Consider the following 13,115-nt stretch of genomic DNA (forward strand, 5'->3'; position numbering starts at 1 on the left):
TTTTTAAAGTAGTTAAGATCAGGACAAACATAATATTGAGGTAACAAAGTAACTGACAAAATGCATAAGAATGAAATTGCACGCAAAATTATGCAGTGATGAAGATTCAGTCATTTCAGATATAGTATTGCAAGGAATTTCCAATTCTTCACTGAAGTCAACCTGCATCATAATATAGGTGGAACTTTGCAAGTGTTTTAATACCACACGGCCATGCAATAATGCAATAACACGTATGTTACAGGATTGCAGAGGAAGGGGGAACAATTTTTATTTTGCAAATCTATTGAGCTTTTCTATCACAGTGATAGGCCTGATTTCAAAAAGTAAGAAAGGGATAAATGAAATCTTGGTTCAGAGAAGACAGTGGGCCTTGATTTAAAAGCTCAGGCGAGTGATTGGGAGCACCAGGGAGAGTTTCAGAACAAATGGATTCTATGGTTTATAGGACAATACAGAAGAGAAATATCAATTTCAGAATTTGGAAGTTGAACCGTTTCACAGTAACTGCCTTAGCAGAACAGAAGGAGACGTGAGCAAACCCATCAGTTACCGGACTCGGGTCCTTGGACCCAGCAATGGCAGGAAGGGCCCGGACCTAAAATGGAAAAGCACAGGCAAGGCTCCACTGGGGCTTCTGCTCCAGCACCAGGGAGGCAGCCCAAAGCAAAGAGTCCTAGGGCTGACTCTCTAAGGAGAGGGGGGCGGTAGAGTATTTTAAAGAAACTTAGGTGGGGAAAGGGTGACAGGTCAGCCTGTAGAGGTGGCTTGTCTAATTAGCATGCTAAATCTCCACCTGGGCATGAATTTCCGTTTTATAATGGGGGGAAAAGTGGGTGAAAGGTCAGTACTGGGGTCCATCTTGGTGCAGACTGGTTTGCCATGGATTAGGCTTGCTCCTTAGCTGGTGCTCTGCTCTGCAAGAAAAGTGCTAACAGTCAGTAGGGAGTTCTGCAAAAGAGGTGATAATAGCCAGCAGGCAGGAAGGAGTTTTCTAAGTGCACAGGGGCTTGTTCCCAAGGTCCCCGACTGTCTTATTTCTCCTCTGAGAGATTTCATCTTCCTTCTTCTTAAGGAGAAGGAACTAAAGGTCTCAACTTCTGAAACTGCTTCCTGCTGAGCGGGGGCATTGTCCCTCTCCTACCCTAGAGGCACAAATTTTCTTTCTGACTGTTCTACGCACTTCTGGGGACTTGGGTCTTCCTGTAGCAGTATAGGTTGGAATCCTTGTGCCACCAGTAGCTTGTTTTGGAATTGTTGGAGCTTGAATGACACTAACTTTAGTAACAGGTTAAACTGACAGGAACCAAAAATAAGTAGCGGTAGGATAGCCACCAATCATCCCAGGAGAGGGGAAACAAACAAACAAGCAAGCATGAGAGACTGGGGAGGGCACTGTTGATTGTTGACTACATATAGTTAGGATTTGTCCCTTGGTTATACCAATGCAGCCAGGATGCCTGCTCAGAAACCCTTTTTTGCATTTACTTCAATTTTCTTGAGTTAGTTATACTGGCACACCAGGTTTTGTTAATAACAGTATAGGCTCCTCCTTGTTCAGCAAGCAATCAGGTATTAATAAAAGGTATTTCTGTGAAAATAAAAGTAAAACACAGGTTGATGATTGGAGCAAATTATAAACCTAGTTTCTGAGTCCTGACTGCTGCCAGTGAGAAGATCTCTAGATGTGAAGCCTCAAAGCATCCTCAGATAGAACAGGGGCAGGCAGTAGCAAGCTGATGGATTTTTCTGATTTGTAGTTCAAATTCTCTGGGTGGTCTTTTGAGTGGCCCATAGAGCAACAGGGATGAGAATTGTCTATACATGAGCGACCCTGGCAATTTTCTGGAATTTACTACCAGGTGCTCTAGTTTTGGTCTGCAGGACTTCAGGAACAAACAAGAAACAGTTTTACTTCTTAATGATTCCACTACAAGAGAATGCAAGAAGATTAGAAGCCATAGTTTGGAAAGGCTTACCAGATATCTGAAGAAACCAGAAGAATTCAGGATCCATCCCAGTCTCATAAGCAAATAACAAACACTTAAAAGGTAATTACTCAGACTAAAATCTAACATCCACAAAGGGTATGTTATTGAAACACAATTTTCTCTCTAAAGTCACCCTCATTTTCATCAAACATAGCCAAATTAAAACCAATTTGTTTGCAAAACAAGTCTAGTTTTAACAAACCTGACCTAATTATTTACGTAAGTACAGCAAGAATAGTGATTGATCACATAAGTCCTCTTAAATCTGCTTTGCTGGAATTTTTGCAAGGAATTTTAAGTTGAATTTAATAGCCTCTTCTTCAGGCCAGAAGCCAAGCCAGATACTTGCCATTAGATTTGTCTGCAATACCTGTATATTTGGGTGAATTCTCCTTCTTGAGGTCTTCAACATATCCTTAGGTTCCTGCGTCTGTGGAGAAGTGACCTTATTTACTCAACTGGGAACTCTATTAGTAAGGTACCAGGCCAACAATTCCAAAGGGGCTCTTTTGACTCCAAAAAAAGTCAACTTTAGTCCCTTAATGGGGTCTAGTCATATCTGAATCTATGCATGTCTTTCTCAAGTATGATATTCCAGTCAAAGCCTTGGTAGTATAACAGATGTTTTGAATAGTATCGTGTTACAGGGAGAACAGATTCTTGTTGAACTTATGTAAACAATTAATAATTGCCAAGAAAGAATACTCACTGGAAGTTTCTGAATTCTAAAGGGTTCAAGAAAGGAGTAAAGTGCAACACCTCAATTTGTTCAGAAAGGAATATTTTATCAAATTTCTGTAAGTCATAGATATCTCAAGAGAACATGTTCCCTTAAACCTGGAAGAGCAAACCAGCATTGTTTCAAAAAGAGTCAAACTATAATCCTCTTTCTCTGTTTATTTAGTCCCATGTTACTAATTTTTGTTCTGTTCAAATAGTTTTCCCAGCAGTTCCAGAAATTCTTAGTTTAATTTCATGATGTTAAGAATCTCAAAAACCTGTACTTGTCAAAAATTCTTTTCATGAATCTTCTTGAGGTTGAAACACCTTTTGCAAGAGCATCAGAACAATAACTGTAAATGACAAAAGACTCAAAAACAGACATAGAGATCTGATAAGAGTTCATTAGAATGTAGTTGGCAAGGAAATCTAGTTATTTCTGTGACACACACTTTAATAATTGGAATGTCAAGTGATGACCTTTTACCAGCACATATTAAAACTTTAGGATTTCATATAATTTCTGGAGGAGTTATAGCATTGACCCATGCAATATAGCCTAAGAAGCTTTATTATCATTTGTTTGTTAATGCTTCCCTTGTAACCTACATACCAAATAAACAAGTCTAATCAGTCAGAAAGAATTATTTAGAATTTGAATTTGGGGGAAGTTTGTTAAAAACCTCAGAAAGTTCTAAAGCACATGCCTAAATAGGATCACAGATTATTATAAATCTTAATATTTATTTATTTAACCAAGATGACAAGAGATTCCAAAGGCAAATACATAAAATTATACAATTGTTAGCAAACTTGGCTCCTTTAATATTGAGAAGACTTCATTTTCCTAAGTAATCAAGGGATTGATAAGAACAAATACAGAGAAAAAAAAAGAACAAATACAGAGACCTTGTTTTTCTGGGAAGATAAAGAAAAAAAACACTTTATAATTTCTTAGCAAGAACAACAATGCAAGAACTTGGTCTTTTTAACAGAAAGAAAAACCAAGTTTTATTTCTTTTTTTTTCCAAGTTTTATTTCTATACCAGTTTACTCTTAAGACTCATATATTCTTGGTCCTGACCATATATAAAATTCTTTTCTGAAGATTCCCTCCACAAGCCTTCTACAACTTTCGTTTTCATTCAGGTTTTGTCCTAAGCCTTTTCTCTGTAAATAACCAGTCTCAGGAAAAAAATTCTTCCCTCAACAAAAATGTATTTTCATTCCTTATGCTTTTTTAAACATATTTCCTACGTTTTTACATACGGAGTTGTTTTCCTTATCATTTCCAGCAATCTCAATTACGTTTATCAGAATTTTGACTCTTTGAAACAATTCGTGTTCTAGTAAAAACTAAATAGTAAGCAACTGTGAACTGTCCGTTATACCCAGAACTCTTTAGATTGGAAATTTATGAATACATTTCATAATTTTTAAAAACACAAGCTTTTTGTTATAGAACAATCTTTTTTTATTATTATTATTTATTTGTTCATGGGAGAGAGAGAGAGGCAGGCTCCATGCAGGGGGCCCAATGTGGGACTTGATCCCAGGACTCCAGGATCATGCCCTGGGCAGAAGACAGGCACTAAACCGCTGAGCCACCCAGAGATCCCCCTAGAATGATCTTTCAATATAGCATAAGACATGTTGACTAACAGACCCAAATTTATCTTTAGTTTTTCTATAATAAGCCAAAAGCAGATAAAGCTGTGTTCAGTAATTAATGTTTTGGTGTTTTATCTTATTTGGAAAAGACTTAGCTATCCAAAGAATTTAGCCTGATGTATCATTTAATCTATCAAAGCTTCAGAGTTTTAGGTTACCAAAGATTTTAAAAGCTATAAACCTTTTTATTTAATTTACTTGTTCATAAAAATTACCCATGGAAACTTGATGAGACAGACAAAATCAAACATTTTTAAGTCATTTATGCTAACAAATGGCAACAGATACCACATGAATTTAATAAATTCAGGTAGAATGAAAGCTGTTGAGAACTCCACAAGACATGTCTATTTTAATTAAACCAACAACCTTGAATCCACTTGTGTCCACTGAAAAGTCAATCCATTTGTTCCCCACTGTCAATTCTACTTGATGCTCTTGAGGGGAAATCTGAAGTGGTGGGAGGCCAGGGGAGCTCTTGGGCCCCATCATGCTGACGTGGGAGGTGTTCTAGTCCTTCCATAAGGTGGTAGCCTGACCACCTAGCATGCTCTTTGCTCCTCCACAGTGAGGGTGGGAGGAGCAGGAGCCAGTGGTGCTGGAGACACCAGGGATGCTATAGGAACCAGCTGCATGAGGGGTCCAGGTGGTGGTGCTGTAACAGGAGGAGAAGGGGGGGAGGGGAGCTGCTGACAAGACCAGAGGCAGATTTTAAAGCTTGAACAGTCATTCTTCCATCTCTAGCTCTAGCTCTTGTCTCTTCCCCCTGCAAACATGCTTTTTCTCTGGTTGCCCTTTAGCCCCCTGGAGGGGGTGGGGGAGAAGGCAGTGGTTGAGCATCAGTACATGCTTGGGGGGGGGTGGATTTAGGTTTTACAGTATCCACCTGTCTTTCTTCTCCTTTTTTCTCATTATTCTGATTATTATGAAGGGAATCAGATATCTGAGATTTGTGTTCATCCTTATTTCTCTGGGCCATCAATTGGGTCCTTTCCTGTGAGGCATTACTGGAGTAACATAAAAGCTTTTAAGTAGGGGATTTCATCCCAGATCATGCGATCTTGAAAAACATTGGGTTAGTTTTTATCTCTCAGTTTAAAAATGCCCAATGTTTACAGGTGCTTGCCTTTACAATTACATAGAGCTCCTTAACAAATGAGCTTTAGTAATTACCATCTGGAGGTCAAGAAAATATCTCACATTTATAACACATGTGGACACATATACACAAATAAGATGCAAACAAAACCTAGCCTTTGTTCCACTAAAACTGTTGTAGAAAACTTAAAAAAAAAACAATTTCTGAAGACCCCCCTTTTATGAAAATAAATCTAATTGCAAAATAGCTTTATAATTTATGGCTCCATTAATTATTTTTTATTTTTCAATTAGAATATGCCAGGTTTGTGCAAAGATATCCAGAGCTGTGACAACAAACAAATCAGAGGAAGAAGCCCAGATTATCTTTGTGAGCATTCCTTTCTCCCCAAAAGTTGAGGACCTCACTGACTGAACCAAAGGGCTTCCTAAGTTTTGGGTTGTTTATCTTAAAGCCAGCCTTTTCTGATTCTGTGCAAGAAAACTAATTTAGACATGTCAAAAGAGCCCCATCTGGGCCAGTTGAGACTCAGGTTATCCTTAATTTTTTTCCACCTGGACAACATTAACAGTAAACCACCACCACACCCCAACAGCTCAAATAAAAGCAGGGCCAGCAACTGAAATTGAGAAGGTCAGGAAATCAGAGACCTTCTGGATACACCCATGAGGAGCTACCAAGCTGGTGCTTGTCTCAAGAGCCCCGTTGTTCCAGGGGACACCACAGCTTCTCAGCCTGGCTGTTCTGACATCCTGTTAAAGCCAGGAAAGGTTGATGCAAAATGAACAAACTCTGAAAAAAATAAAAGAGAGAGAGAGAGAGAGAGAGAGAGAGAGAATGGAAAAGTGTTTTGTTCAGTTCAAGTGAGGACAGCTGCCCGGGATACACAGTCTTCACAAAGAAGAGAGTGCTTGCAGAGGAGAAACCTTTGCTGCAGGGTTAACATAAAAATTTACAAATCAAAAAAAAAATTTACAAATCACTGGACAAAGGACATTTCAGATGGTTGTAGGCCTTACTTAAGCTTCTAGTGTGTGCAAGGCTGTATGGCTTTAATCTCATGGGAACTCGGGGAGGTTTAACTCTTTATGTTTGGAATATTCCTTTTTAGTTAAGTGAGGCAGATTCAAGTCCACAGTTTTTCCCCCACAGATGAATACATAGAAAACAAAAGTAAACAGGTTTTTATTTTTTTTAAGATTTTATTTATTCATGAGAGACAGAGAGAGAGAGAGAGAGGCAGAGACACAGAGAGAGGAGCAGGCTCCATGCAGGGAGCCTGATGTGGGGCTCCATCCCGGGTTTCCAGGATCACACCCTGGGCTGAAGGTGGAGCTAAACCGCTGAGCCACGGGGCTGCCCATAAACAGGTTTTCAAACTCAAACCAGAGACTTTTGGTGTGAGCAGGGGAAGAAAACTGGTGAGAAAAGAGAGAGAACAAAGAAAAACACAAATGAAGACTAATGGCTCCAGATAGGGACTCCAGCCCCTTACCAGGTCAATCACTCTTGGCCCAAATCTCCCAAAATCACAACTATATGGGTGTCCCTTGTGCTAAAGGTGACTGTAGCAAAGAAAAGCAGTGCCTGTTCCAGCAGAGGCCCACACTCCACGGAACCCTGTGAGTGACATCAGCTACCACCTGAAGGCCAGCTGGATCCCTCGGGCCTGCCACCCTCTGAGGGGAGGAGCCCTGGTGCAGTCAGCACACTGAACTTCTGGGCTTTGTTCAAGGAAAAAGATTCAGAGAAGCAGACAAAGAGTGCTCACAGAAGACAGAAAAGAAAAGCCTGAGGAACCAGAGGGTCACTAAGAACAAAAGGAAGCTGGGAACCGCCCCCCTCCAGTCCCCACAACACCAGAACACAGAGGTCTGGGTCGTACCTCGGTCGTGGGTAGCGGTTTGAGTCTGGCAGCCCCAGTTCCACTGGGTCCTGTCTCATCCTAAGGTCCCTTCGTGGTCGCCAAAATAGGTTACCGGACTCAGGTCCTTGGACCCAGCAATGGCAGGAAGGGGGCCCGACCTAAAATGGAAAAGCACAGGCAAGTCTCCACTGGGGCTTCTGTTCCAGGACCAGGGAGGCAGCACAAGGCAAAGAGTCCTGGGGCTGACTCTCCAAGGAGGGGGGTGGGGTAGAGTATTTTAAAGAAACTTAGGTGGGGAAAGGGTGACAGGTCAGCCTGTAGAGGTGGGGATTTGTTAGCTCCTGTGCACTTAAAGGTCATGCTTCTTCCTGCATGGCTTGTCTAATTAGCATGCTAAATCTCCACCCCTGGGCATGAATTTTTGTTTTATAATGGGGTCCATCTTAGCGCAGACTGGTTTGCCATGGACTAGGCTTGCTCCTTAGCTGGTGCTCTGCTCTGCAAGAAAAGTGCTAACGGGATCCCTTGATGGCTCAACTGTGTAGTGTCTGCCTTCAGCCCAGGGCCTGGTTCTGGAGTCCCAGGATCTACTCCCACGTTGGGCTCCCTGCATGGAGCCTGCTTCTCCCTCTGCCTGTGTCTCTGCCTTTCTCTCTCTCTGCATCTCTCGTGAATAAATGGATACAATCTAAAAATAATAAAATAAATAAAATAATAAAATAATAAAATAGTGCTAACAGTCAGTAGGGAGTTCTGCAAGAGAGGTGATAATAGCCAGCAGGCAGGCAGGAGTTTTCTAGGTACACAGGGGCTTGTTCCCAAGGTCCCTGACTGTCTCACATTGATGCTGCAGAAACCTGGTGAAATCGGGTTGGAAAGAATCAATATGCAACACCTCTTTTTACCTCATGATTTATTTTACATCTCAAGCCAAGAAAATATCATTTTCCCTTTAAAAGCCCCTATTCATTTATATTTATCTATTAACAAAATATACTTTTCCTATATGGGTGAGGGTACAGTATGGATCTCAGAAGTTTATGGAATTAAGTGTTGTCCTAAAACTACATGCTGTTGAGAGTAGCCCCGGAATGGATAGCCGAGCTGGAGGGTGCTGCTAGAGCCACACACCTGCTTCAAGTAAGGCCCGAGTCCTCCAAGGATAAGTCTGTTGATGAGGCCTCCACTCCTGTGCTTGTTTTGCAAGGCTGCCACCTGCACACCCTACCTGTACAAAACCTGCTTCTCTCTGTAACTCTAAAGCCAGCTTGTGCCCGCAAGCCCCTCTAAGCCACTGGGGCTGGCCAGTAATGGTTATTGCTGTGCTAATAAGTGAACCGTTCACAGTATCTTACATTCATTTGATCCATCCCACGTGAAGCTTCCTCACCACTTTTGCTTTGTGCTCTCTCATCAATGTCTCAAAGTTTCTTGGACAAAGCCATCAGCTCCTGACATTTCCTTGGAATTAAAGCATCTCTAAACATGCAGACCTAAACCCCATTGTTCCAGAACTTGCCCCATAGTATTTTCGGTATTTATGAAGTCTGGGATTTCTGCTCTCTGCAAGCATGCTAGCTCCTTAAAAAGAAGTGAGGGATGCAGGGTAAGCTATGAGAGAGTTCTTCTCTTAAACTCAACCAGAAGAGAACTCCTCCCTCTGTTTCTACGGAGAAATGAGTAAAAGAGCCCAGGATATGTAATGGTTGGTGTTACGCTCAATGACATCCCTCAACAAAGAGACACAGAGCCAGAAGAAATAACGCCCAGCCTGTATAACCAAAAATATGTCATCATTTCCTTTTGCTTTGTTTTGTGTGCTTTCCATTTTCCTATTAGGAAAAAAAATATATGTCTCCTTAAAAAAATTAAAACAGAAGCATTTTCTTTCTCTTTGCTTTCCTGTCACTTAATACACAAGTAATTATGGGGTGATAAATTTCAACATTTGACACCTACAAACAAAAATCTTAATCATGCTTTCTTAACTTTGAATATTGTTGGTAAATTCAATCATCCATTTACTTTATAATCCCTTAATGTATTCAATAACCATTTGTATTATGAGGAAGCTCTATGTGTGAGGTTAAATGTTATGAAGTTATAAAAGTTTCAGGTATGATTCCACCTTCAAGGAAGATATTATTTTCTAGACAAAGGAAGATATAAATAGAACTGTAAAATAACTTCAAATGATGAGCAAAATAAGATATCAATAATAAGTTTCTATGGGAGAAGCAATAAGAAGAGTCCTTCCATCTTGGAGCATCAGGGAGGAGTCATAGAGGGTGAAGTGGATGAACTGGACTTTGCTAAAGGTGACATTTGTACCCTCCACGGGAGAGGCATGTCCATGGCAAAGGAAGAACATTATTTCATGCCATATGCACTGATACAATTTTATGCACTATTCTGTGAACCAAAGACAGCTGTAGATCTTACTTGCAAGTAAGAGAAACAAACAATAAATGAAGAAATACATATTTAATACAATGTTAGGAAGGGATTGGTACTACAGAGAAAAGTAATGCCATCAAAGAGAGATTAATGGATTAGTGTTATTTCATAGAGTGGTTAAGAAAACCCTTTTTTAGAAAATGATCTTTCAGTAGAGATCTGAAACATCTAAATTAATCTAAAATATGCATGTCTATGGCATACGAATTATTTTTCAATCTTATTTGCAGCATTCAATAGATTCCTGTGTTTCAAAATGTTTTAAAAATAAAGGAGTTTAAAACTATTAAAAATAATAAAACATATAAGAAGGGAAAAAACCAGAAATCTCCTTCCTACCCTTGCTTTCTGACCACCCAGTGAATAACTACCCCCACTTGTAAATGTCTGGAGAAAAAGTTTTGAAGGGTAAAGAAATAGAGTGTAGAAAGGCCCAGAGGCCAGGGTTCCTTGGTAAGTTTGAGAAAATGCAAGAGCTGAAGCAAGGAGAAGAATGCCAGGAGATGATGTTAGAGAGAAGGCAGGTCAGGGAGAGCTTGGTGGACATGGGAAAGAATCCAGATTCACGCTGAGTGTGGTGGGAGGCCTTTAGGGAGTTTTGAGCACGGGGGTGACCTGATCCGATCTATATTTCTTAGAAGTTCACTAAGCAGTATGTAAACAGGCTATAAGATGACCAGAATGGCAGCTGGCAGGCCAGTTAGGGGGCTGTGGGAGGAGTCCCAGTGAGAAGGGAACAGGACTCAGATGAGGGCAAATATGTAGGAAATGGAGTAACCTCAGATTCTCCTGTCAAGTTAGAGATGCCTGTAGGCAGTCATCAGGTACGCAACAACAGAATGAAGAAAGAGCTAGAGAAGGTTGTTTCTTTGCTCATTCAGCTTCACAATTCAGTTTTTCTTTCTTTGAAACTTTCCCCTTGCATGTCAAAACCAAATGACCACCGTCCCTAAAAGTGCCAAGTCCATGTTTGGAACAGGTGAAGTAATTTTGCAGATTGGAAGATCTAGCAAAGTAAGTGTTGCGTACAAATAATACATTTCGTGGCGACTTCAAACCTGATTCTATCTAATCATTGTTAAGAGTGCAAATTATCTACATGGTATACCCCTTAGACTACCAACATGATTTTATGACTTTTTTTTTTTTTAAATTCGGCCACCGAGTACTTAGTTTTTATTAATCGTCCATCCCTTCGGGAATGTCATCTCCACGAGCATCCCGATTTCTCTGTATGTTCTTCAGACGAGGCATGATTAAGAAGTTAAATGGAGAGACTCTGTCAAACTCATTAATTTTCTGTGGTGTTTGAATAAGTGGGTTGGCCCCTTGAGCAGATTGTGCAATATTGCTTTTTCAGATCGAGGGCTTTCTGTCAGAACACACCATGTCTCAAAGGAGAAGATAGCTGCCGAGCTTTTGGGCTGTACCGGAGGAATGTAATTTGTTTGTTCAACAAGCATGGCAGCTAAACCAATAGAATTGTTGGTTGTTTAGTCTTTCTCATTAGACCATGGTGTAAAGCTCTGAGGAATGCTGAATGCTAAAAGGAATTACAATGCACTTTCTTCCCCCCCTACCCCCCCAATCCAGATATTTTTGAATGCAGATAAAATCCGCCTGGGGAACCTACCAACCGGCTCGTTGTCATCTTCTTCAGCCAGCTCCTCAAATTCTCAGCAGACAGTGTACGAACTGTGCGTCTGCCCCAATGGCAAACTTTACCTTTCTCCAGCAGGAGTGGGGTCGACCTGTCAGGCCAGTAGCAACATCTGCTTGTGGAGCTGAAGTGACTGATTTCTCCTCACACCAGAATAGCCTTTTGTTCCTGTCCGTCTGCTTCACAGTTCTGCTCGGTTTCCCTTGTGATGAGTCCAGAGCTTCTTCCAATGGTCCACAGAGCAACTTCTTCCAATGCAAGCAGGGATTCGCTGCCACCTCCTCTCATGATTTACTGTACTGCTCAACGCAGAGAGTGTGGGTGACAGGACAGTGGAAAAATCACCTTCAGCAGGAAAACTGGATCATAACTTTTGCTCAAAAGGGAGAAAAACATAGGTGCCTTTGCTACATGAAGTGAAGCACACAGTTTTAGATTTTTGCAGGACCTGGATATGAACTGCACACACATACATTACATAGATGAAATTCCCAGTCTCCAATGGCAAGATAGGATGGTTAGCCCTGTCAGAAAACTAATTCTACAGCCTGAAAGCACAATTTTCCAATCATCTTTTTGGATGTAAACTTTTATCCCTGAATTTTAAAATTTTCAAGCATTAGATAATGCTTGCTTTACTAAAAAAAAAAAAAAAAAGTAAATTCAATATGTGATTTTTAACAAAACGAAACAAAATGAGACAGAATCTTACCCTGAGTTTTATTTGTTTCTTTGAATTCAATGTGTTGTTACTCTTTGTCTACTAAGTCTAGGGTTTTGTACTTAGGTAATTTTGAAAGCACTCAGCAATATAATCTTTACCGAATTAACAAAATGCCATTATCCTGTCATATGTCAGATCTGAATGGCCTTATATAGTATTTACTTGGCTTTTGCATGTGACGTATTTGCTTTTAACAAAACATCTAATTTATTGAGATATAAGATAGGGTTAAGAAGGGACATACTGACAGTGTGGAATCCATATATTTTTTTTTAATTCACATGCTATCGTTTCCACTAGTACATAGTACTACATAGTACTCATAGTACAACATTCTGTTTGCTCCATTCACTTTATATTTGACTCTGACTGCTAAAATTCAAACATATCCTCTAAATAAATTACTAATGTGATGCATTATGCTGAGAATGGATTCACTTCCCATTGGACTATAATCTTCAGAATTATATCTATGTATTTTTTTATTGGAGGTTAAGATTTAAGGACAGTAGAAAGTAAATTATAAATCCCTGCTTACACGATAAAAAAATATAAATGTTAACAAACATGTTGAAAATGTGTTTGCTCCGTTAGATTCCTATTTTAAGGAATTTGTTCATATCTCCTTTGAGTGCTTAATACGTAGTTACCTTTATCAGACTGTTAAGCTACCCTGGCATCAAAAATCATAGCTCTTTTCATTCTCCACTGCTTATTTTTGTAAATTAGCACTAATAAATAACTCCAGAATAATGTAGATTTGTTTATCACAACACTCCTTAACTTGAATTCTTGAAACTTACAGAATCCAAGAATGTAAAATTGTATTAAATATTTACTATTATGGGAAGATGACTTGATTACTCTAAGGTAAGTCCTTAATGTTCACGTGTCAATCAGTCTTATTTCACCCGTGCACACCATTG

The 13,115-nt window shown here is 40.0% G+C and overlaps 1 protein-coding gene across 1 annotated transcript in view; it reads left to right on the plus strand.

Annotated features, from left to right (window-relative positions):
• SGCZ (sarcoglycan zeta) overlaps positions 1-11,593 on the plus strand; it is a 459,573-nt gene extending 447,980 nt beyond the window's left edge. Inside the window, exon 7 of the mRNA XM_055335292.1 lies at positions 11,399-11,593. Coding sequence (XP_055191267.1) covers positions 11,399-11,593 — 195 coding nt within the window. The remainder of the gene's footprint in view (positions 1-11,398) is intronic.
• Positions 11,594-13,115: the final 1,522 nt, after the last annotated feature.

The sequence above is a fragment of the Nyctereutes procyonoides genome, unplaced genomic scaffold (assembly GCF_905146905.1).
Source record: "Nyctereutes procyonoides isolate TBG_1078 unplaced genomic scaffold, NYPRO_anot_genome, whole genome shotgun sequence".
In the NCBI taxonomy this organism is placed as follows: Eukaryota; Metazoa; Chordata; class Mammalia; order Carnivora; family Canidae; genus Nyctereutes; species Nyctereutes procyonoides.